At 33.9% G+C, this 24,975-nt stretch overlaps 2 protein-coding genes and 2 non-coding genes across 5 annotated transcripts in view; 1 reads left to right on the top strand and 3 right to left on the bottom strand.

The window, feature by feature from the left end:
• The first annotated feature begins 252 nt into the window (after positions 1–252).
• On the top strand, positions 253–5,679 carry LOC113393616 (DNA-directed RNA polymerase III subunit RPC3). Its single transcript, XM_026630599.2, has 11 exons — positions 253–514; positions 751–866; positions 1,182–1,311; positions 1,790–1,991; positions 2,399–2,491; positions 2,860–3,024; positions 3,405–3,558; positions 3,985–4,105; positions 4,653–4,724; positions 4,941–5,108; positions 5,200–5,679. Exons 1-11 carry the CDS (start codon positions 368–370, stop codon positions 5,335–5,337), a joined length of 1,506 nt encoding a protein of 501 aa, XP_026486384.1. The 5' UTR covers positions 253–367; the 3' UTR covers positions 5,338–5,679.
• An 87-nt stretch (positions 5,680–5,766) lies between these two features.
• Positions 5,767–24,975, bottom strand: part of LOC113393618 (ubiquitin-like protein 3) — a 150,938-nt gene continuing 131,729 nt past the window's right edge. The window contains exons 2-4 of one of the 2 annotated variants that reach the window (XM_026630602.2): positions 23,685–23,793; positions 9,623–9,790; positions 5,767–9,106 (exon numbers count right to left, since the gene is read on the bottom strand). In XM_026630602.2, the coding sequence (XP_026486387.1) occupies positions 9,042–9,106; positions 9,623–9,790; positions 23,685–23,793 (342 nt within the window). In that variant the 3' untranslated portion in view covers positions 5,767–9,041. Of the gene's footprint in view, positions 9,107–9,145; positions 9,298–9,622; positions 9,791–23,684; positions 23,794–24,975 lie in introns of those variants that run through there. The other variant, XM_064218532.1, reaches the window with a different exon arrangement.
• Trnat-ugu (transfer RNA threonine (anticodon UGU)) lies at positions 10,136–10,208 on the bottom strand. The gene has a single exon. It is a non-coding gene; the product is annotated as a tRNA-Thr (tRNA).
• Trnar-acg (transfer RNA arginine (anticodon ACG)) lies at positions 24,750–24,822 on the bottom strand. Its single transcript has one exon. It is a non-coding gene; the product is annotated as a tRNA-Arg (tRNA).

Raw genomic sequence — 24,975 nt, forward strand, 5'->3', positions numbered from 1 at the left:
TCTTTTCCAAACTGGTGGTAGTGTTTAATTTGACTATCAATAAGAATTTGAGTTATTTTTTGTCCCGTTGAAGAAATAATATGCAACGTATACAAGGTATGTAGTAAATACATATTATGTAATTTCACGTAATATATAATATTTTATATATTATATTTAATAAATAGAAGCAACATAAATATATTTTCAGTTTCTGAACAAGTGATATAAAAATCAAATTTGACGTTTAAATTGCATGGCAAATTGATTGTGTCAAAAGTTGTAAACAAATGACCATGTGAAATGTGATTTATAGGATATAATAACATCTAGCCGTAATATTATTGTAATAAGTTAAAGTAATAATTCATATTTAACAGGAACAAAAATGACGCATCAGTTAGGACGTGTAGTTTCTCAGATATTAGGAAGACATTTTGGTGAAATAGTTCAGCAAGTTGGAAACGATCTATTCATGTATGGAAGTAAGACGATTGGTATGATAGTGAAAACTACAGGTCTTCCGCGCACGCAGGTAACAACCGTGATTACAATACATATGAAGTAATGAGGTACCAAATAGTTCTAAGTTAACTTATTGATAAATACATTTAAATTCTTCTAAGAATGGTAAAAAATTTCAACTTCATTGTTCACGGAGACAAATACAATTTCTCTATAATATATGGTAATTTTTGAAGTTTTAAAAGTAGGTATGATAATAAGAAAAATTATTTCATTTCAGTATAATAAATATTGCAAAATTTTCAGGTGATTGAAAGTCTAAGAACTCTCCTGAAATTTGATTTGGCAACTTTTGAAGCTGATGCAACTGTAGAATATAAATTGAATTCTGAAAATATTTTGTTGCTGATAAGATATCCGAGGTAATGAATTATGTAAGGGTTAAAAAAATTATTTAGAAACTATAAAAATGAATAAATCTGATCAACCTAATGTTATTTTTTAAATGTCAATGCTTTTCAAATGAATGAAAAAGATTATTGTCAGAATAATTAATTACTTGAAACCACATTTTATGACATATACTTTCTCTTTTTTTACTTTGATTTATATTTAAAATATTCACCAACTCTTACATAACATTACAGAAGTTTGGGAACTATGTCTGTAGTGCCTGTAGTTACACTGGCTTCAGACAAGACCTACTTATGAATAATAACGTTTTAATGATTTTGTAGATATCTACTGCAAATGAAGAGTAAATATGGTAGTGAGGCAGAGATGATAGTTGAAGAGCTTCTTCAGCAAGCATCATGTACAGCCACTGTTCTGCTAGTGACAGTTATGAATAAATATAAAGATGACAAGGTGAGAGGAATATTATGTGTAGAAGTTCTATACACATATTTAGCTCAGATGTTTGAGAGTTAAAATCCAAAATATATTTTTTAAACTGACGTGAAGTACTTTAGAATTATTAACCACAAAATAAATTGGATATCCAATATCTGGATTATCACACATTGTTAACTCTTATCAAAGTGAATTACATATATTTTGAACATTTTTTGTGGATACACAAAGTAGTTTGAACCATTAGTCTTCAAAATGTTATGAGATACTTTAATAAACGTATGAAATAATACTTGGGGTGTGTTTTTTGATGCGTTAGCACCATATGGACAAAGAGATAATACTTTATTTTACCCCTACAAAGTCTAGTAGCTACTAAAAATTATAAATATATATATTGTCAACAAGTATACACATATTATATATATATATATATATGAATGTATCTACTGTTAACAACATAATACATTTCGTATCGCACTAATAATTTCAGGAAAAAAACTTGAATATAGTTAACCTCAAGGACACATTTATCAGTCTAGCCACAGCAGGCTACATTCAGCAAGCCCCCGTTGCCGAGCTTAAAGATGGCAGTGAAATACCCATATTAGTGCCAGTGGCAACCATTGTCCCGGATCTTGATGTAAGGGATTTGATGCAGGCTATGACCTCCAATTTAGCTGACTGTAAAGATAGTAAGTCCATATATTTTGATTTTATCTATTAGAAAATATTATCTCATTACTGCGTGTCTTAGATCTTCAGCATAAATCTACATGAAACTCAGGACTAGTCTCCGTACATTTTACTGGGCTTTGTGCAAAGTCGTCTGGGTAGGTACCATCCACTGATTACATATTCTACTGCCAAACAGTAAAATCTATTGTTGTTGTGTTCTGATTGGAAGGATGAGCGATCCAGTGTAACCAAGCACAAGGGACATAACATCTCAGTTCCCAAGATTGGTTGCGCATTGGCGATGCAAATTTCTTACGGCGCCATTGTCTATGGGCAGTACGTACCATTAGTTGGCCTATTTGTACCTCCGCCTACCTATGCTATAAAAAAATAAAAAAGTAAATGATAATTTTATTAATTTCAGACACCTATTGGAAAGTCAACTATGACAGGTTTCACTTGGACTTCCGAGATGATATGATGATAAAAGCAATCACGCGAAGAATTGATGAAAACGGTGAGCCGGTTCGACATATTATTAAATTAGATTATAATATTTGGTTTTGTTTAGGCAACTGATAGTGAAATTAATGCCGTAAATACTTGATATATGTGAGGTGTTTTATGCAATCGTAATTTAACAACATCATAACTAGATCTCACGCATTGCAAAAGTGATACATATATTGTATTTTATTGATTAATTTAGTATTCAATTTCAATATTAATTATAAAATTTCAATATTATTGTGTTTCCATTCTTTTATTTTTTTTGCTAACCGTACTTAATTTTTTGTTCTTAATAAATCTTTTCTTAATTAATTTTAGCCTTTTATGTACTTTAATTCGACGGCAATTATAAAAAATCGTCATTATCTCTTTTAGCGGGCGAGCTGATGCGGCTGATGCTGGAACAGATGTACCTGTCGTCGTCTGCGTGGGCGGTGGAGTCCTCCCCCGCGGCCGCCTGCGACCTGCGGGACCTCGCCCTGCGCGTGCACGACCGCCCCCTGCTGCACGCGCACGTCGACCACTACCTCAAAGTCCTAGGTGGCACCTTTCTACGTAACTCACCATACCCATATACTATGTTTGTACAATACTGCCATAGAGCAGAATATCAATTATCTAAAAAAAAAAACGAACTAACAAATATTTTAATCGAATTGTAGATGTTCCGAGGGTATCAGATTAGTAAAAAATAGTAAAGTTTTCTAAATCTCAGTGTCTTTTATATTTGACAGTAAGACAGATGGCTACATTATAGTAGGATCTATGCCAGAGGACCGTAATAATATTTAGTATAGTTATAAAGTAATTATTATTTGAATAAGACTTTAACTTAATAATGAACATAAAACACTTCCATATTCACTTATTCGAAAAAGACATGAAAAACGTGTCGTAACCGAAGTCGAATCGTATTTCAGAGGAAAACGGAGCTAGCTTCATCCGTCGCGCCGGAGACGCCGGCGGCGGGCAGTACGTCGTGCGCACCAAGCGCGCCGCTGAGCAGCTGCTCGAGGCGCTGCTCGACCACACCGTCACCGAGAGGCTCGGCTCCAAGGCCGCTAGGATATTCCGGTAACCGATACTTTTATATTTCATTTAGGAAAGCAGACAAGCAAATTACTCATCTGATGGAACCTTATGATTCGTGGCCACACTTGTGTAATTTCAATTATCCGATTAACCAGTTAGTAACCCTTTTGTGTATAAAATCTCAGAAAACGCTCAAAAATATTAAATTTTAAAGTTCTTAGTTAATTGTATACTTTGGGATTGAGATGATCGCTTCCGGGCTGTAACGAATATATATTTTACAGCAATAATTGTATATGACAAAAAAAAAATCCCATGAGTTTCTTTTGCTGGTTCTTCTACGGTCCGAGGTGTTTATTTCCGAACCGGTGGCAGATATTTGACTATCAATGAGCAAGTGTAATTCTTCTATATTGAATGACGATTTTTGACTATTGACTGGATATGTAACTGCAATTTATTTTCCAGATTGATTCGGTCGAAAAAGTACATAGAAGAGGAAGATATACAGAAAAACGCAATGTTACCGAACAAGGAGTGCAAGGAACTGACGTACAAGTTGCTCGAGGAACATCTTATAAGCGTTCAGGTAACATACATTATTTAACCAAGTGATTTCATTTTAGGATGTCTAGGTGTCCCCTTTGCCAAATTCTAACCATAGTTCTCGTATGAGTCGATTACATAAATGTATGATCAATCAATGTACTATTACTTTGTTAAGGTTTAAACTGTTTGTTTAATTAAAAAATAAATAAAGCAAGCTTATTAAATTTCAGTATGGTTTCTGAGAATCAACCAATCATAAGTATTTCAGAAAAGCATGCCCTCAGGGTAGACGCTACCAAATCCTTTTGTGTTTTCAAAACTGCTAAGTTGTATTGAGGCATATTTTGTTTGGTTATATTTAGAGGTCTTGAAAATTTGTAGTGGTTTGCAGTCAAATCATAGTTTTTAAATTTTATTTGTTTAAGTACATAAACTTTAATAATAGATTTTCAATTGGAAATTATTGGTGGCTCCCTGAGAATACGACAAGACCTGGAGAATGGCGGAATTCTCGGCTGTCCCGTTAGACTACTTAATCAGGCTGACATCATTTATCTTTATTATTAACGGTTATGAAATTCTTACAGCCGATGAGAAAAGCTGCGTCCGCCGGCGGGTCGGCGAAGGCCATTTATTTATATCACGTAAAGTTATATGATGTAAGTTTATTTTTAGTTTTCTGAAATTAAGGCTTTTTAGGTTCTTTAATTCCTCGAGTTTTACTTTTTATAATATAGTATATGTATCCCAGTGTTATATGTAGTGTTATATGGGACAAACAATTCCGAGTATTTGAGGACGTGTCGTGTACACGTGCGTGCGTCTGTATGTGTGTACACGTGCGTGCGTCTGTATGTGTGTGTCCGTGCGTGCAGGCGGCGCACGCGGCGCGCGAGCTGTGCCTGCGCGCCGCGCACAACGTGTCGCGCGTGTCGAGCGCCACGCGCGCCGCGCACGCGCGCCTGCTGGACAAGCAGCGCCGCGTGCGCTCCATCGTGCACGGCATGCGCGTGCGCGGGGAGCCGCAGCAGAACATCGACGACGTGAGTACCGGCGGGCCGAGTGAGCGGCGAGGTGAGTGCGCGCCAGCGAGACCGCCCTGCGTGCCATCATGACGAGCCGGCGCTCCCGCAGGTGCTGGAGACGCTGACGCCGCCCGAGCTGTCGGCGGTGTCGGGCGCGGAGCGGCGCCTGCGCGCGCTGTCGGCGGCCGAGCTCGAGCTGGACCGCGCGCTGTTCCTCATCTCCTGCTACTTCGCCTTCCCGCGGTAACTTCGGGAGTTCGAAAGTTGGGACGCTAGCCCCGTTCCGACATGTTCAGCTACACGACAATTTAAGTTGCTCACTAGCCCGCCACGAAACCGAAAGTCAGTGTTGTGACGTCAGCAACTCGATATTACTTCTTCGAGAGTACTATTTATATGATGAAATCAGAATTCGGCCACGCTGAGGTTTCAAGACTGATAGCTTACGAGCCTCATTTGTATAAACTTCACCGAATGACAATTTACTACTTAATGTGCTGTTTCAGAATACTTTATTGTACTGATTTCAGAAATTTTGTTCCATCGAAAAGTTAAGTTAACTTTAATCTCGTCCTTCACTTCACTTCACATGTAGGCGTTAACAGCTATAGTAATAAATTATATTATATAAAAAATATAAAATAAAAATATAATACGTAACAAATAAAAGACTTGATACATTCTTAAAATTTTATTTGACCCCATCGAAACTCAATCTTCCAAACAATTTACAACCTATTATGTCGTCCGATTACAAAAGTCTCTATCTACACATACACGAACGAAATCCGACTCGAAGCGATACTCTACCCTGAAATATCGAAGACGAATATAATTTTGTAACCAACCAAAGTTTCAATTAATTAACATCTTTATAATCATTAATTTTAATATTAACAAGTATATAATTATGTACGAAGTAAACCTGTTACACAGTGACACCTAGTATTTGGAATTTATTACAGTTATTAACCGTTGTATGTGGCGATATCCTTAAAATATTTTAATGTTACTACGTCATAATAACTATAGAACTATTAAAAAAATTATATGGTGCAAAAGTCCGTTACATTCTGCCAAATATATTTAAAAAAAGATTGTTGTTATCACATACAACGGTTTTAAAAAATATCAAGCTAATTTGTTATTCTATATTTGACTAAATAAAAAGACATCGTTATTTACATTTCGTTACCGGCCGTCGCCGTCACCATCGCTGCCATTTCAGGGAATTAAAAAAATGGTTTTTGCTGACGTATTTAAAAATATATATAGTGTTTACAATTTTTTATTTAACAGTTTATTTTTAATAGTAAAATTATTTCTTTACATTTTTGATTTGTTTATATTTTCAATTTAAACTACAATTTTTATTTTCAATAATATTTTTTAAAACATAATGAATATTCCTGGAATAATATTTCCAATCTCAAGAACATGTTTGATAAAAAAAAAAGTTGAAATAGTTTGATAATCGTTGAAACGGCAGCGACCTCGTCTGCTTACTTAGCGTGCGGTATAAACACTTATAATAATTCGATTAAAAGTAGCTATTATCTATTAGAGATATTAAAATACAATGAAGACATCAAACTATCCGGCCTACGATATCACCTCATCGCGATTCACTACGTCTGACGTCACATCCGTCTACATCTCAGATCGGAAGCTAAAGTAACTCAGATTGAAGCGACATCTATGTACAAAGGATGGCGAAAAGCGAAATAAAAATAAAACATGCGTATGACCTTGTAGATTTATTTATAATTATAACTAGGTATTTTACACAACTTAACAAAATACATACATACACAAAATAAACAGAATTAACCAAATTAAAATAATAAAATAATTCATTCATTCGGCGTCGGTTGTGCGGCGCGTGAGTGTCAAGAGATTGTCGCTGGGCGGGTCGGTCCGTTCTCGTTGTATCGGTGTTGGCAAGATTGGTTTTTTTTTCAGTCAACGTCCACAAACAAATATCCTGACACTGTATCATTCCAATGTAATTTGTACGAGAATCTCATTAACCATAAATGAGAACATTTTGGCTCACCAGTATGAGGTAAATTAATTGGAAAAGTGGATAATTGATACATTGAGCTGTATTTCTCTTTCTCTCACTCTGTACAAATTATTTTGGACTGATGACGCACCCTCGTGACACGGTCTCGGTCCTGTCATCTACAAACCAGCTCCACTTAATACTGCTCAAAAAGAATTTTCACTTCGCCCAATATATGTCGTATTGTGTAAATAATTTTATTTGTACTATATCACAAAAATATATCGCATCTTCATAATAAAACGACAGGATGGATCATTGAATCTAAACGCTATAATTTCAACGACTTTTACCCAAAATATTTAAACACTTATAAAAATTAACAGAGTCAAATTTAATCGGACAACTCAATCTTAAGCCAATATAAAATAATATCTAAAGCTAAGTAAATAAAACGCCGGTAAAAGTAAAATATCGGTAAATAAACCCCATTCCACCGAAAAGTCTTGCTAAAAATTACCAAAAACAAAAACACTGCAATTTTGATATCGATGTCCGAAAATGACAAATAACGAATATTTCCTCTAACAATGTTTGTAAAGCACCGCTGTTTTTAATAAATATTTTACAATATCGACGATAAATCATATCATCAATGAAAAAAGGCCTTTTCAACGGAACGGGGTAAAAAATTGTGATGAGAAATTATATATATAAGAAGCTCTGTATGTTATATTATTTACAATAGTCATCGGTTCTGGTAACGCTAGGAGGCAATGTACAGTAAAAGTGACGATTTTTAAAGGATAGAACACACTTGCGCGCTCGAGCGAAGCTGAAACAAAGCTACCGCCACACATGTACGCCTAAACGTGATAGCTACATTAGAAACTTGGAATCAGCCGCGTTGCACAGGTGTGACTGAAGCTTCTAAAACGTCTCGTATAGTCAGTCGCGCCGATGTATTCGCTTCCTAAATTCAGCACACACAATAATTAAGTCGATAGCGGCCACTGAATACATCTAAACACTTGTTTAATACTAAAATTTTAACATCAGACAGTCGCCGTGTCGTTACGGTATATTTTTAAACATGCTGCCAGCCAGCGAATCTAAAGGCTAAATCTAGCGCGGTAAATAGCGTTCCTTTTATTTATAATAATAATAATAATAAAACATTCCGATCCGAATATTGCGAACTTATCACGAAGTAAACATATAGCCCGTTACATTCCCCGCAGGTCATGCTATTATATACTATGTACATTGCAAACGAGATTAATTTACATACTCCTCTGTTCCGCTACGATAATTTTTCGTTTCATATTTATTTATTTTTCATTAAATATCTCCGAAGTAACATTATATAAATTCACGTTGATGGCTTAAATTATAATACTAATGATTTGTCGAACGTCGACCAGCTACGAGCTGGACAACGATTTCCGAGGTCTCTATCCTACCCCGTGTAACTACTAAATTTAAAAATATTTCGGCAGCACGGTAATTCTATAATGAGCTATAAATAACGCGGTGAGATACATCGGCTTTGTAAAGCTATACCTGAATTAATTTTCACTGTGACGACGAAAAATTCCTAACCGTATAGCTTGCGATATTTTTAAGAGGCCCCGCGGTGTGCGTACAAATTTTAGCTTACGTCATGTGCTCGAATAAACGACGGAACGAGATGTGCTCGCAAATCGTTACGAAATAATAAATTAAATGATAATAGTGATCTAAGTGTTACAATCTTATCGAATAGAAGCGAGTCTTTTAAAAACATCACAAGTCATCATAGAGGTTACGTTACACTAGATTAATTAGGGCGAATGGAATCCTGACTCTACATCACTGAGTGTGAACACATAGTCCGGCCGGCCGCGAATCACCCGTCCCGCTCGCACCCGCCGCCCGCGCTCCCGCCGTCTCGCTCGCACCACGCATTACAATATGCAGCACGATGCCGAACAACAACTGCTAGAGCCACCTTTACTCTTTTGTCGTTGATCTGAAATTCGAAATTCAAAAATTTAAAATGTTATTGTAATTTATTGAAGTAAAGAATGTTCCTTATATATTTACTACAGATTATATAATGAATATTAAAGGTTCCTATCTACGGATCACTTACTATATGTATTGGAGGAAGGAAGAGGTATAGGGAATACAGGTATCGGAAATGTTAACTCCATCGAACTTCTGTAAAACGTTATAATTTATTGTACAGTCACATACATATTACGTTCGCTATAAAAGTGTTATACGTCCATACTTCATTTTGATTTAATACTAGTAATGAAAGATCCCGAGGGCATCGAACCTACAACCACGCATAGCCATTGGAGCTATACATTTATTAAAAATAAAATCTGAAGTATAATTTGTTTCAACCTAGAAAATAAAACAGAAGACATCATGAAAGTAATTTAATTTTAAAAGTAATTAAAAAAGAAAACGTTCGTCGAACGAAAATTTAAAATTTATCATCACAGTTCAGTAAAATAATGTAAAGTCGCGTCCATACCGTGTGAGTTTGGCTCGGGCAGATGTTCGCGCGGCACGAGGTGCATGACGGTCGTACGTCCGAGCGGCAGGCCGAGCGCGCCGAGGGTCACCGAGCTGTGCAGGAAGCGGCCCTGGTATATGAGCCGCAGGATCTCAGCACGGGAGACGCACTCCGTCGCCCAATCCGCTGGAATTTAATTGTTTTCACATTAGTACTTTATTTTAATAACAGAGGAAGATTTAATAATATATTAAACCTATTTGAATATTTATTTGTTCATAAAATTTGTATTGTATGTTGATGTTTAAAAAAAATAAATGTTTTTTTATTTTGAATAGTATATTTATTTATATCTATGGATTAGTAATAATTTAATAAATTTCAATGTAGGGAAAAAATAATATGTAGAAAAAAAAAACATTTAAATACTGGTCAGATTTCCGAAATTCTACATAATCAGTTGACATCCAAGAAAAGAAAAATAATAATTGATTAATTTATAAATAAAAAAGATCCGTGTTTAGGCACTAATGCCCCCAGAGAGATTTGAACTCTCGACCCCTGGTTTACAAGACCAGTGCTCTAACCCCTGAGCTATGGAGGCTGACGAGTGAACAGTTGTAAATATCGACTCGTACCGGAGCGAGCTAGTCACCCACACTATCGCATTATGATTCACACAAGCAAGTTATCGACTAAATGTTTATACAAAATTGCAAATAGATGGCGTTGTATGGTCATAAGTTACAAATCAAAGTATATCACAAATTAGTTCGATTTCAAAAAATTATGACTGTCAATGTCTTTGATATGAATGTCTAAAAAATCTTAGCTTTTCTAGGAACACTTTTTTGTTGGTAAAAAAATTATTAAAATTTAATTTTGTTAATATAAGATCAATCAAGAACAAGAATTATATTTAGCAAAATAACAATTATTAGGCAACATTCACAATGAGCAAAGATTTGGACTTCAGCTAGGGTGTAATTTAGCCGGCGGACTATCGGTTAGTATCAGTAGATTTGTGGCGGCCGGGCTAATCGCGTGAGCCCATCTAGCTAGGGGCGATTCACATTTGTGAAAATGTTTTCAGAAAAAGCTTAAGTTTTATTATATTCGCATATCTTTGAGGTTTTATCTTAATGTTAAGGCAGCGACTATTGTGGTTGGAAATTATACATATTTTTTTTTAACATTCTATAATTTTCAAACTGTACTCCTTTTTAAGAAGTTAATAATTGTAAAACCGATTTAAAGTACTAGCCCTTTTATGTGTCACTTTTCCTTTTGGGTGAGACCCCCCTTTAAGGATATGAAATTTTTGGAATGACGATTACGTAGCTCCAATTTTTTTCGTTAGTTAATATTTTTTTCCATTACAAAGCAAAATATAAATTCAGTAAAATTAACTTAACTGAATAACAAAATATTTTCTACTTTTTTTACATCGAATTCACTCGTGTATGTATGATCGTTTAGTTCAATAAATATTTGTATCTAAAGCTTAAGCTTAAAATTCGAATTAAAATCATTTCATAAGCCTTTTATTGATATATAAGTATTACTATATTTGAATAAAACAGTGGAGTAAAATAAAAATGTAAGCAATTTTCATGTTGTAAAAAGTGTAAACTTAACAGTTTAGGTGAACCCTAAATAAAGCGAGTCGCGAGTTACCGCTGCAGGCTGTAAATAACTCACGAGAGAGCGCTACTGTCGCTGTGAAACAAGGCTTACCGCTGCCGTTTTGCACAAAGCGTACATTTTTGTATTAAAATAAAATGTTAATAAAACAAAAAAATACTAGAAGTCTAAAACTTAACAATGAAAAAAAAAATTAAAAATCTTGGAATCTTCGGACTCCTCAGACCAAAAGCTGACTAATAACGCTATTAATAATAATAATAAGTCATTGAATACACTATACATCTGACTTGACATCAACTCAAATTCAATTTAGAGTGTTTCCTAACGTTTAACCGTATAACATATGTACAATGTACATATACCAATGTACTAAATGAAATGTTTATTCTTAAAATTTAAGAAAAAGAATTATACAATCAAAGTCAAAGTAAAAAATCTTTATTCGATATGGACGTGTTTACACTTCCTTATTGATAGTCAAAAATCTACCACCAGTTCAGAAAGTAATACCTCGGACATGAGAAGAACCGGCGAAAGAAACTCAGCGGGTTATATATAACGGGGCGAGATTACTTTGATTGTTGATTTGGATAATTAATGAATAGTTGGCAATAATGGCAATGGCTGATTTACTTTTAAGAGCGGGTCACCCCGAATGGAGTTGTAAGTGGCAGGGCATCATCATGGCAACGCGAGCCGTTATGTTTTGAGAAGCTACTCGAATGCGATGGTTGCTTGCAAACCCATTTGCTCTTAATCGAGATGAATTATTAGTCTTCCAAATGTCGGATCAATCCCCGAACCCAACTGTTCGGCATCCTGCTCCTCCGACTATAAATTTCATGTTTTCATGTACAAATCAAATGAGAAAACTCTACCTTTTTCTCTATTTGACCAAATAAAGATATTTATCGTTATCGTTAGATAGACATTGCACTCTCCCTAACTAGACTCCTCAAACCTGTAAACACCAAAACCACGTATTGGTGCTGTGGAAGTAAAACTACGGATGAGTGTGTGCCTCATCCGGGTAGGCCACACGAAACGCTAATATTAAAATATTAAATACACATAACACATACGTACATACCTACTCTATTAAAATTTATCTTAAAGAATCTCTGCAAAAGTCAAGGATCATTTCTAGTTTTACAGTTGGCCATGTGATATCCAGAACTGGTACTACGAGTTTTAAACTGCTTGTCAAGCATAAATTCCCTTTTTATGATAAACGTCGTGTTTATATTTGGAAACAATTTTTTAATATTTCAAAGACAAATCATTAAAAGACAACGCGAAGAGATGATATACTTAGAGGCATTTAAATTACACTTAAGTGACATAATAGATGGTCCAGTTCACGCTTTACAGGACACTGACGACGTAATTATTGCAATTCACACCGTACTTACAGCATATTGTACGTACAGTCAACAAAAAAAGTTTGACATATTAATGGTAATAGTTTTTTCACGCAGTGGGACTTATGTGTGGTTTCAATCCACTAAAACCACTGCGATGGCCGTCTTCACCACGGGTTGCAGAGGCTATGTATGTCGAGACCAATGAATGTCAATCAACGTAAATACGGTATTATTGTTAAGCAGATTAACCAACTTAACAGCAAATGCATGCACGAGAAAGGCTAGGCATTGGGCAGGGCACAAAATGCGGTGCGGTAATCGGAACCGAATGATCATGATGACGAATCTTTCTCATTCGCGCAATAAAAGTACCCTAATGCTGAGACATGATCTATTGAGTTCACCGTCACATAATCTCGTACCAATATCAATGTCAGACTTTATTACGACATATTTTATAGATCTACAACATTTCAGACATGGAATATCAAACCAAGCCTCTTAAATATAGAAGTTACCCATATGTGGGTGAAGCATGAGATATCTGTCACATCATAGCTCTGAAACTAATTTGATTACAGCTAATGTTTAAGTGATGTTATAAAAAAGTCTCTAGTTATTTGAAGAGCCTGGCGTAGAAGCTTCCAAAGCTTCTTCTTAACTAGCTAGGAGGCCGCTAATAGACGGACATATTATTATTATGTTAACAGTACCTCGAAGGGAACAATTAGCAAAGTTTAACGTAATTAGCATAATTTTAAAGGCGTTTATTTATGTTTCAAACTGCGTATGGAGATGAGGCCGAAGCAATAACGACGTAGGAAACACACACATTCAAATATACTTGAAGTTTTAACCGGATGCGATGCACGCTGAATATTAAATAAAAATATTTTTGTCACTTTGAAAACAAATGTGTAAACATTTTTCCTACAACTTTAGAATGAATACGTCAGTAATGGGCCAATGAATTATTAATAAATCACTTTACGCGATATGCCGAAGGGTAGCGGGTTCAATGCCAGTTGTATCTTTAAATGTATTTCAAACTTATTTGAATGTAAAGTTAGCGTATAGCATTGAAAACAAGTTTCGTTTTTTATGAAATAAAAATAAATTATAAAGTAAAATGTACACAAATCAGTACCGGGGCATAAAAATAAACTTTTCAAATACATTCGATTTTCTCGTTTTATTGTTATTCTGTTTGCAATTGTTTTTCACCGACTTCGAAAATGAAGGAGGTTATTCGATTCGGTTGTTTTTTTAATATAACTTGTATTTAAAACTGAAATAAAAAAATGATTACATTAAGGGGATATAAAATAATAATGAAATTATCTTAAGAATTACATACCTTCTCTATTTGAATTTAATAAATGCAATAAAAAAATCCAATAACAAAATATTGAGCAATTTGCCGTGTTTTGCTAATATTGTTAATATTAGTCAGAACTCACAATTTAAAAATAATTTTTATTTTAAAAGTAATAGCTCAATTCAAAAGGGTTTAATTAAAAAAGAGATTTCAAATTAATGAACGAATTTATTTTCTTTACAACAGTAAATATATTTACATTTTGGTTAAAGTGTCGAAGTATATAAATCCATTTATATATACATATACTTCTGTTGAACTGACATGACACTTGTACGTATGAACTCAATCAAACCTTATCTTTAAAAATCCGTCAAAGCTATGCGACGGTGTCAGTCACTACAAACGAACAAAGTCAACTCATTACCCCAATTAGGTCACGTTATAAGAGCAATGAAATATTCATCAATCTCAGTAAGAGTTCGATAAATATAGAAAAATTATATATGTATGCATATGTATTACACCAGCATGTCACACATCTAAACGGCTAGACTGATTTTAATAAAACTTTTGCATTGTGTGGCAGCTAATATGTGGCAATGGCTTTCTTAAATTCGTTTGTAAACTATTCGATACGACTCGTGCGAAAATATTCTCCGCGATCAAATGCTTATCAATTGCCGTGGCGATCATTGAACGGTACACGGGTTGGTGTGCGGCGGTGACATTTAGCGGCGAGATACAACAATGGAGATAGAAAATCTTTCTCCATGAAAAATACGGACCGATTTCACGGTGATCGGTCGAACGGTGTCGAAGTCTATTATTCTCAAGAAGATATACTGACTTAAATTGTTCTATATATTAAAAACTTAGTTTTTCTAAATAGGCTGTTATAAGAATTATTAACCATTCTTTAACACACCGATTCATCACCAACTTTGGTACTTAAAATGTTACGTCCCTAGTGCCTTTATTTAAACTAGCAAACAAAACGACAATACTGAGTATTGCTTTGTTTGTCAGTAGAACATATGATATGTGTGTGGTACCTACAAAGATGGGCCGTATAAAGCCCTACCACTAAGTAAGACGGCTAGGAAGGAGGAACAGCTGTTAGGTACTCTATGTCCTTTTATGTATCCGTGAAATGATTATCAATTGAGTAGTTAACATGTGAAAGCGAAACAAACAAATAAACACTCACATTCGCCTTTGTAATATAAGTTAGGATATTAATATTTAATTCGATATTTAAATTATATATTTTTTATTTTTTTAACCGCTAATTTATTAAAAGAGTATAACACTCAAGTACAATTAACGGTTAGCGACTCGCGAGTTTAACATATGTATACCTTGACTTCTCACTCCGGGGTTCGCATAGTTATCACTGCGCGCTACCGAGGGCGGGTTACTGACCTGAGACAACGAGGCCGACCGAGTTGATCACTTAATTGTTCTATTTTTCGCAAACGTGGGCGGAGCGTCATACGAGAACTAAATAAAAAGTTTCACAAACGAATATTTAAAAAAAGAATATCGCCTCAGACGTTTCACTTCTCACTTGAATAGAGGAAGCATTTTTTTTTTCACTGAAATTTTCACTGAAATTTATTGCTCTTCACTTATTTTATTCGAATAGACTTTTTATATGCTTTTGAATCGTCAAACGCTACCACCGGTTCGGTATCTGGAGAATCCACTGAGAAGAACGGGCAAGTAACTCAAACAGAAATAGGTCTTACAAGGGAAAGGTTATCGCTACAAGAGATCAGTTACAGCTACCATAGCGTGCGAATGGTACGACTTGGTAGTAACATTAATGGTGGTAGATATACATTACAAACATATACAAAAGATAAGATAAATACACTCAACATTGAAATATATATATGCATATAAACAAACAGATCAAATAAATGTAGTTTTATTTTTCGTCCGAAAAAACTTGGTAAATTGGATTTAAATAAAAGAATATCATGAAACGAATTCATTATACAAGTACATATCATTAAGATAGACGAGGCGAATAAATACGATACTACGAAATTGAAGATTTAAGATTTATTAAAATGTTAACGTTTAAAACATAAATTCACATGCGAAAGTTAAAACGTAACAACTGATAAATAATTAATAATCTGTTGAAATATTAAAAAGTAGGTCGAAATCAACGTATCGACAGATGATATAAAAAATTAAGCTCTTTTGAAATATAAAAAACGATTGTACGTTGTGAGAGCCTCGGCTTTCACTACCCGTATATGAAGTGTTACGTACATATATTATATACTAATTGCCCATCCTGGCTTAACAAGAGTAGAATCCACACGATAAAACAGGCACGGCTAAAAAGAATATCTCATTTATAATGTTTTCATTGAATAAGTCAATTAATTTCAAAACATTCCAACAACCAAACACTTTAAGAGTTTACCAAAATACAAACATTTTGGATTATGTCAACATATTCTAAAGGTACAATATTTATACCGAGACTTCTCACTCCGGTTAGGCTATTCTGTAACAAGAAACTCGAAAATCACCGCACAACACGAGAGTGAAATGTCAGAATGTGATATACGAGATTGAGTATAATAATTATAAAATTTCTAGGATACATGGATTAAAATGACTTATCACCATAAGTCGGTTGTCAGCATTCCACGAGTGAGACACGAAGTGATTTCTTACAGAATCGCATTGCAGGGTTCGCATAGCACTACGTTACATTTGCCTGTAATTACTCCGACTCACCCTTCAAACCGAACACAGAGCAATACAAAGTATTGATGCTTAGCGATGGAACGTCTGATGAGTGGGCGGTACTTACCTAGACCTGCTCGTACGAAGCCCTACCGCTAGTTTATCAAAATGATTTATGATAAACGTGTCAGGAAAAATATTACACGTACATTAGTACTACTGTAAAATTTTATGCTACAATATTTTATCTTCCTCACTTTATTTGACACACAATAATAAATTACACACACACATAAACAAATAATGTATATATGTATACCAATTAATTAGGGCGCGATTTCTTTAAACGCCTATCTGAAGAATTTACTGAATCAAAATACGTAAAACTGGTACCTGGCGAAGCAGAGTTTCATCCGTTTTAAATTTAGTCCATTGACGTGACTAGCGCGAATTTCACGTTCTTGTCTAATATAATATATAAGTCGTGTTTATTATTAATCATTTATACAATTCTTATACTTTGCTTTTTAATTCATTACTATAGTATTTTATATTTTAATTTCTATTAGTACATAAATATTTATTGAAATTAATTTAATTTTTATATACGTTAGTTTGGTTTATATTTTTAAGGTCAACGTTTCACCTTTAAATACACTTACTATTTGTGTTATAGTAGTTTCACCGACATCGTTTGTTTATTAGTATCCTAATTGAAATTATTAACACGAAAGTGAGTTTGATTATATTATTTTTGCATAAAAATGGGGTACGGAAAATCACATAGGGTATCTAAACACAGCCCGTCCAGCTATACCTCACATGCGAGCGAAACGGCATTCTAAACTTGTAAATATATAAGACAACCTTAAACAATGTAAGATTTGAAATGTCAAAGATAATCGTTTTATTAGAATCAAAGCATTCCTGATTCAGAGAAGCGTATTCGTCTTCGAGACAAAATTAGCATAGCGGGAGTGACGACGAGAGCGGTTCGGTCGACGACAAGTACCTACACGCCAAATTACAAAACGAAGAACAAAGAACAATTAGATTTAGAGATCCCTTTATATCGAAACGACGTGTAATAATTGTAAAAAAAGTGCGTGCACTTATTGCGCTCTTGAGATGTTCTACTACTTGGGCATAATAAGAAAAACTTTGTATATGCGTGAAAATAATTAACTAAAATAAAATAATAATAAATTTTATTATAAAGCGTATTCATTTTTAAAAGATATTTAGTTTTAATTACAAAAGAGAAATGACTTTTGTCACGTCTAAACCTAACATTGTATACTACGTCTTATGCTAAGGTAAAAAGAATATTTTTTGAAATCTGACTAGACATTATTTCCTGATGCTGATTGCGTATACGTTTTATTATTATTATATAAGTTTTAATATACTTAACATGATTAAAACTCACATACAATTTACAGTACGATTTTAAATGTTAAGCAAGTTCAATAGTAGCTTTAAATTTTTATTTGCTATGCTTGTCATATAATTGATTCCCTTTCGTATCTCAATTCTCGTTGAGACGTTCTTTATTACTTTGAGAATGCATTTACGAACGTTTGTAACGAGATTGAATTGACTGCGAAGTTCCGGAGAAAGGGACTCTGATTAGGGTTTTTAATATGCAACTTTTTAGCATTTCTTTAAAGAATACCAAGTCATTAAATCACTAGAAATTTATACGACTAACTGATGAGTATTTTAGCTATGTGTAATGTGTAACCGATATACATGAAAATTACACAAAAAATACAACGAGTTTCGTGGAATATTTCAGTATGTACTATTATAGTATAAGAATCTGTGCTTAGCAGATTCTAATCCGCTTTAAATATTGAATTTTCAACACACATTAAACAATTTTTTCGGTTTTTATGACTTGGAAGGTAATTAAATACTAATTAAATATTAAAATAAATGTTTGTTTCCTTTGTATATTTAATCCATTCAGACAACAATTTGATAATTTGATATACCCATGCAAAAGTGTTTACCAAAACAAATTAATGGAAGAATAAATTTTGCGTACTTCAAACTAAGCCATCGATTGAAACTCTACTTTGACTGAGCCATTTTGAATATGTTGAAGAAAATATAATAAATCGTATGTGACTTTTATAGTAAGCGAAGACATTGTCGCGAGGGATCGACGTAAATACGATATAAATCTGAGATCTTCGCGTCGTTGAGATATTGAGAATCAGTGACTGAATGTTGGAGATAAAGGGAACTGTATGCCGGATTGAATGATAGATAGAGTTGAAATGAAAATTCAGCTGCTAGAACGTTCGGCGTATTCGACCTTTTGTTTTTATTGATTTGTAGTTATTATTAATCTGTGTACAGTTCCGTTTCTGTTAAAACACGTAACAACGATAGTTCGTTAAACCGTCTGAACTCTCCGGTCGTGTCGGATGTGCCGTTCCATCGGATTATGAGATGGCGAGACTGTGTTTGCGCCTACATTTGCACATGCAAGTAAGCGCAAATATAAATTTTGAATACAAAATATTTTCTATTCAACTAGATTCTCCATAAGCACTTCCGGAAAGTCGTGTTACAGTGATAAATTTTAGCTGCAGTTTCGTGCTGTAAATTTTTCCCGAATAAAAAATTGCCTCTGTCACTCTCCGGCCTGTATTCTATTTCTCCACCGAAAAACCACGGTCTATTATTCCGTCGCTGTTTAAAAAAAGGACCAGACCACTTTTCCGGACAAACGCATTTAATAATCTTATATACTAATAGCGTAAGGCGATTTTTGTCCGAGTGATTATGGGACGATGGGTACACATGAAAAAAGTCAGTTATGGTCTCATTTGAAGAACTTCAGCCATAGATGTGCTGAATAAAAAAGAGGATTCTTGATTGCAATTTACTAAATTGTTATGATTTAGCAAAATAATTAATTTTAGAGAGCGAGAGAGACTATAAAAAATAAAATCTGTCATAGGTTTCAAAATTTCTAACAAATCTATTGACTAAACGCGAAGTTTCGCTGGCGACCCACTAGTGATAACTTATTCGTATAAAATTTAGTTTTTTTTTACAGATGTTATGGCATAACATAATAATAGTAACGACTACACGTGAACAAATTAACAATGCTCTGAATAAATTACAGTTAATGCATTTATTTTCAAAGTAAACTTAACTTATAGTCGAATAACTCGTATATCTAATATATCGTTTAATAATATATCGTTTTATATATTTACAATGAAAAATAAAAAACGAACAAATTTTCACAGGTCTGGTTGTACATATTATAAAGTACGCCTTGACGGATTGACGCGATAAATTTTTCCAAACCAAAACTATAACACTATTTTAGCGGATAAGAGAATAACCCGACAATGGGATACAGGGAGACACGTATCCGCCCGCATTAGAGTCAAGGGATACTGTAAGTATCTTGAAGGGTCGCAGTGCTCTCATTAGGAGGCAGGATGCAATCGAGTACCACTTTAAGAGTATTGTTAGGATCGGCTAATGCAAACACTCTACTGGGACTTTTGTATCAAGACGTTCCTTAATGCTTTGGAAAAGGTTTAGTTGTTAATACATTAACTATTAACAATGTTACCATGCTAGTCTTTCGTCTGTGTAAGTCTTTTGTACATTCATTAATATTGTAAAAACGTAAAATAATAAGTCAAAAAAATAATAAGTCAAAACATATTTATTCCAATTCTCTATATAAAGCAATATAGAGATACTGTTTTAATAAACTCAAGAAAAAGTATAATTCCTGATAAGCAATGAGTTTTTAGAGAACAGATATACCTTTACATTAGCAAAGTAACTTATAGGTAACAAAAATGACAAACTTATACATTGAAGGACGCGACGAAACCTACGCGTATAGTCAATTTCAATAGCAGGAGTGACACGATTTCACTGGTTAAAATCTAAGGTGTATTCGGTATTTCTTACAGCTTCATAAAAAAATGGCGATTTGATCGACATAATTGAATAAAGTTGTTTTGGAACTTTGAATGTAAAATTAAAGTGGATATAAATAGTTAAGCTGAGTCAAAAACTGATTTCATAGTTCATAACATAGCACAGCTATTACTAAATCGAATGGAACTTTATAATCTAAAATTTGTTTATCTTCGGTCTTCTTGCCATTGAAATGTACTTTAGGCTATAAGAAACGTAAGGAATACTCGCAATTTATAATCGCTGAGGAGAATTGATTACTTTTACGGCTCAATGCGGAAATAATGCTGACGATGCAATTTTTCCGGAGAAATCTTAACGACATCTTAGAAACTCTTGCCAACTAATATGTTATTGCCCCTTTAGAGGCTAAGACACTGTACTTATACTAAAAGAGTCATATTGGTCCAATTTAAAAACAGCCGCATCGCTGATCTTTAAAAAAGGAAAATCTGTTTTTTGATTTATAAAAAACAAGTCGTAACAAATTTATATCTGTTGAATATACCTTTTCCCATCAACGCTATAAAGTAACAACAAAAGCACTAATAACATAAATAACTACGGAATAAAATATCCGAGACGAAAACGCTAAAGAAAGTTTTGTCCTATTGTTAAACCAATCCAATACCTTTAAAAGGTCTTCGAGACTTAAAGTATCGACTACTAAGAAACATCGATTTCATTGAACTATTCAAATGTTAAAAGGATCTCGGAGATTCCGTCCCTCGCATCCGTCCCCACTAGCCTTTTTAATTTATCTTTGACTACATTTCATGCTATAAGTGGGTCGAATGCTAATACAATTTACCTTGTATGATAAGGGTTTTATAAAGATTAAGACTCATAATGTCTTATGATAAAAATATTCTAGTGTTCTATAAGGTAATACGACATTCAAAGCATTGAAACTTCATTATTTGATACAGTATTTAAAACAATACGAATAGAAAATTAGAGTTAATATGCTTGTCAATAATATCCCACTGCTGGGCGAACCCGAGAGACCGTAGAGGAGACCCTCTAATCTTCCATTTAATGGATAAACATGGGTAAAGTTTCATACGAAATTAATTAAGAAGTAAAATTAATTTAATAAAACATGTTAAATCAATCGGCATACCGGTATATTCAGTTTTTCTGATTTTTATGTTGTAATTATTTTTTTAATATTCTTCGATGAGAAATATTGATATCATTGTTTGGTTTTACTTCACTTGTTCCGTTCACTGGTTTTTTGTAATGGAATTAAAAAGAAAAGCGTTTAAAAAATATTAAAATATATTCGTGTTCTTTTATAAAACAAATTCGCAATATCACTTAAGTAATATTCGTTATTAATTTCCTCTTCAATATTCAGTTCGTGTATAACTACTTTCTTAAGATAATCAAAAGTTCGAATCCACCAGTTACAGGTCTATTTGTAAGTTACAAACAAACAAAAGACAATTTATGTTAAAAGGTTTAATTAGCGCAACAGAGTCGCTTTCATAACCTACACTTTCATTACAAAAGCGACATGAAAAACTGTGTCACCAGTTCCCAGCGACCTACAGCTCCAGGCGTTCCAAGGAGCCGTCTATTGTCCCTTGTTTTCTGAAAGTCAAGTGTTTATGCGCCTTGCGTACGATGATGTATAAACAAGACGTACATATGCAGCTTCAACAAACATACACGGATGAAAAATGAGACATTTAGATGGAGTTATAGCGTCATCGTGTTAAAAAAAATCTGCGATCAAAACGATTAAAGCGTCAATAGCGCAATGGTTTACGGGCAATGAAAAAAGTCGCAGGATCGATTCTCACTCCTTGGGCTATTGTTGTACCCAATCCTAACACAAGTGATAAGCTTAAAATAAGTGGTAAATAGGAATATTAGTAATGCCTTAATTAATTTGGGGCATTGTAACTTTTCTTAAAAAAAAAGTTAAACAATTTGGAATACCTTAATGTTAATTCACAGCGTATTACGATATCCGTTAATCGTTTGTTTAAAAATTTTCATCGCAATCCATTTTGTTTTTAATTTCGCTCATTTCCTTGTAGATTTAAAGGTTTCCCATATACATTTTTCAAAAAAGAATTTATAGCCTCCTTTAATAATGGACGAGGATATAAATTATATTGTGGGCCATTAGCGCGCTGAGATTCATTCTTTTAAACGGAATATTAAAACGCACCATTGGACACCCTATTACCGTTTCGTGGCAAAAACTCCATTGTGCGACGTCACCTAAGGGCGCCATTTCAATGACTGTGTCATGGCGGTCATGCTCGATTGAGCACGTTGTTTATATTCCATGCCATTCCGTTAATAGCTTATGAGTATCCTTGTAGCAATACTTGCATTTTTTAAACGAGCTTAGAAGACCATGGGCCATGACTGTATAGCGCTCAATTGTTTGACTAATTTGTTATTGTTTTTGCGCGTAAAAAAAACACCAATTTTAATTACTAACTTTATAGCCGGAGATAATGTTAAATCAAATTAGTTTTTTAATTCGTTTGACTCTGTTTTTATCACAAAAAATAGCCTTTAGTAATCCAATTCAAAGAATTTCGATCACATCGATATCTTACGAACCTAATGTTGAACATAAATTACAGAACAACAATTTTGGTTGTAATAAAGGTCATATTCAAAATAAAAAGTATCTTGTTATTCCAGTAGCTAGCTTATGACCTCTTATAACCCATCCCAAGGCACATAATTTAATGTATTTTTATATGTATTTCAAGCCGAAATGGTCCAGTTCTAAGCACGTTGTCTACGTAATTTTAACTGATGGTTGCAGTGCTTGCCTGGGTCTGACCCAGACAAGCACTGCAATCATCACTGCAAATTTTCATGTGCATGTGTCTTGATTCACTGAAATCTGTCACATATTTATCTAACAACGCGCATTGGAGCAGCGTGGTGGCTCAAGCCTCAGAGCCCAGCCCAAATGCTTTAGCCCATCAGTTGGCGATTTGCACCATTTTTTTCTTATTTACTTTTATACTTATTTAGCACGAGAGATGTAATAACGTCCGCACCTATAGTACGGCGTAATTTAACGTAATAAATCTACCTTCAGGCCAGTTGTCGTAAACGTGAACTGCTATGTCGCCGGCTGAGTCCACCGGGCTAAACACGAACTCCTTTGTTTTGCCAGACACGAGGATTAATCGCAGGTTGATCTGAAACAAAGATATATATTTTTGAAATACTAGAAGCACCATGATATTCAACATAAAATTATTTAATTTTCTTGATATATTATGAGATAAAATCAAAACATTTAGTAAAGAAAGTAATGTGTATTCATATCTAAGTGAATATATTTATTTGTAAGACTTTAAATACATTCATAAAGAAAGAAGCCAGATAGGAATTATTTAACAATAACCATTTATACTTAAAAACAAAATCATTTTCAAAATATATATATTTACACAAGATAAAATTATACGTGTTTAGTTTAAACATTTAAATAATATTTACTTTCTAATTAACTTGGTAGCAGGGTTTTGTGTAACCCCGTCTGGGTAGGTACCACCCACTCATAAGATAAGACTACCGCCAAACGGCAATATTTAGTATTATTGTGTTCCGGTTTGAAAGATGAGTGAGCCAGTTTTAACTAACTACAGACACAAGAGACACAACATCTTAGTTCCCAAGGACGGTAGTAAAAAAGTCCGTATGAATTTGAAATGACCTTCGACCTTCTTCGATCTACCTTCTTAAGATCCATGCAATCTTCTATCCACTGTGCCATATCAGACTTGAGAAATCTACATACATAATATATTCCAACACTCCTTACATCGTAGTAAGCGCACCAGAATATACTGAAGATATTTACTATTCCTAGAGATTTTACAGGATCGAGTCTGTCGAAAGCTTCGCTTCGATCGCTGTAAGCCTGTTTGCTAAACCTCTCGCTGCGAATCTTGATAGATATAATAATATTAAAAATAGAATTTCACTATTTATAAATTTATTTCTAGTAATTAAAATGTGTATAAGTAATAGTAAGATAATTATTTAATTATAGTAATTATATATATATATATATATATTTTAACATATATATATATATGTTAAAAAAATATAGTTACTAAAAAATATTTTTATAAAAATGTGATACTTACGACCCTGCCAGGATTCGAACCTGGAATCTTCTGATCCGTAGTCAGACGCGTTATCCGTTGCGCCACAGGGCCATACAGCAATATGTCCAAATACTTTACTTATTTCCAAAAACAATTATACTTTAAAAATAACATTCACAACATTGAAATTATACGCATGACTTTTTTTTAAACTATTCAATAAAACCCCGGCTTTTTGTCTTATCTCTTTATACTCATATTATA

This window comes from Vanessa tameamea, chromosome 22 (genome assembly GCF_037043105.1).
Source record: "Vanessa tameamea isolate UH-Manoa-2023 chromosome 22, ilVanTame1 primary haplotype, whole genome shotgun sequence".
Classification (NCBI taxonomy): domain Eukaryota; kingdom Metazoa; phylum Arthropoda; class Insecta; order Lepidoptera; family Nymphalidae; genus Vanessa; species Vanessa tameamea.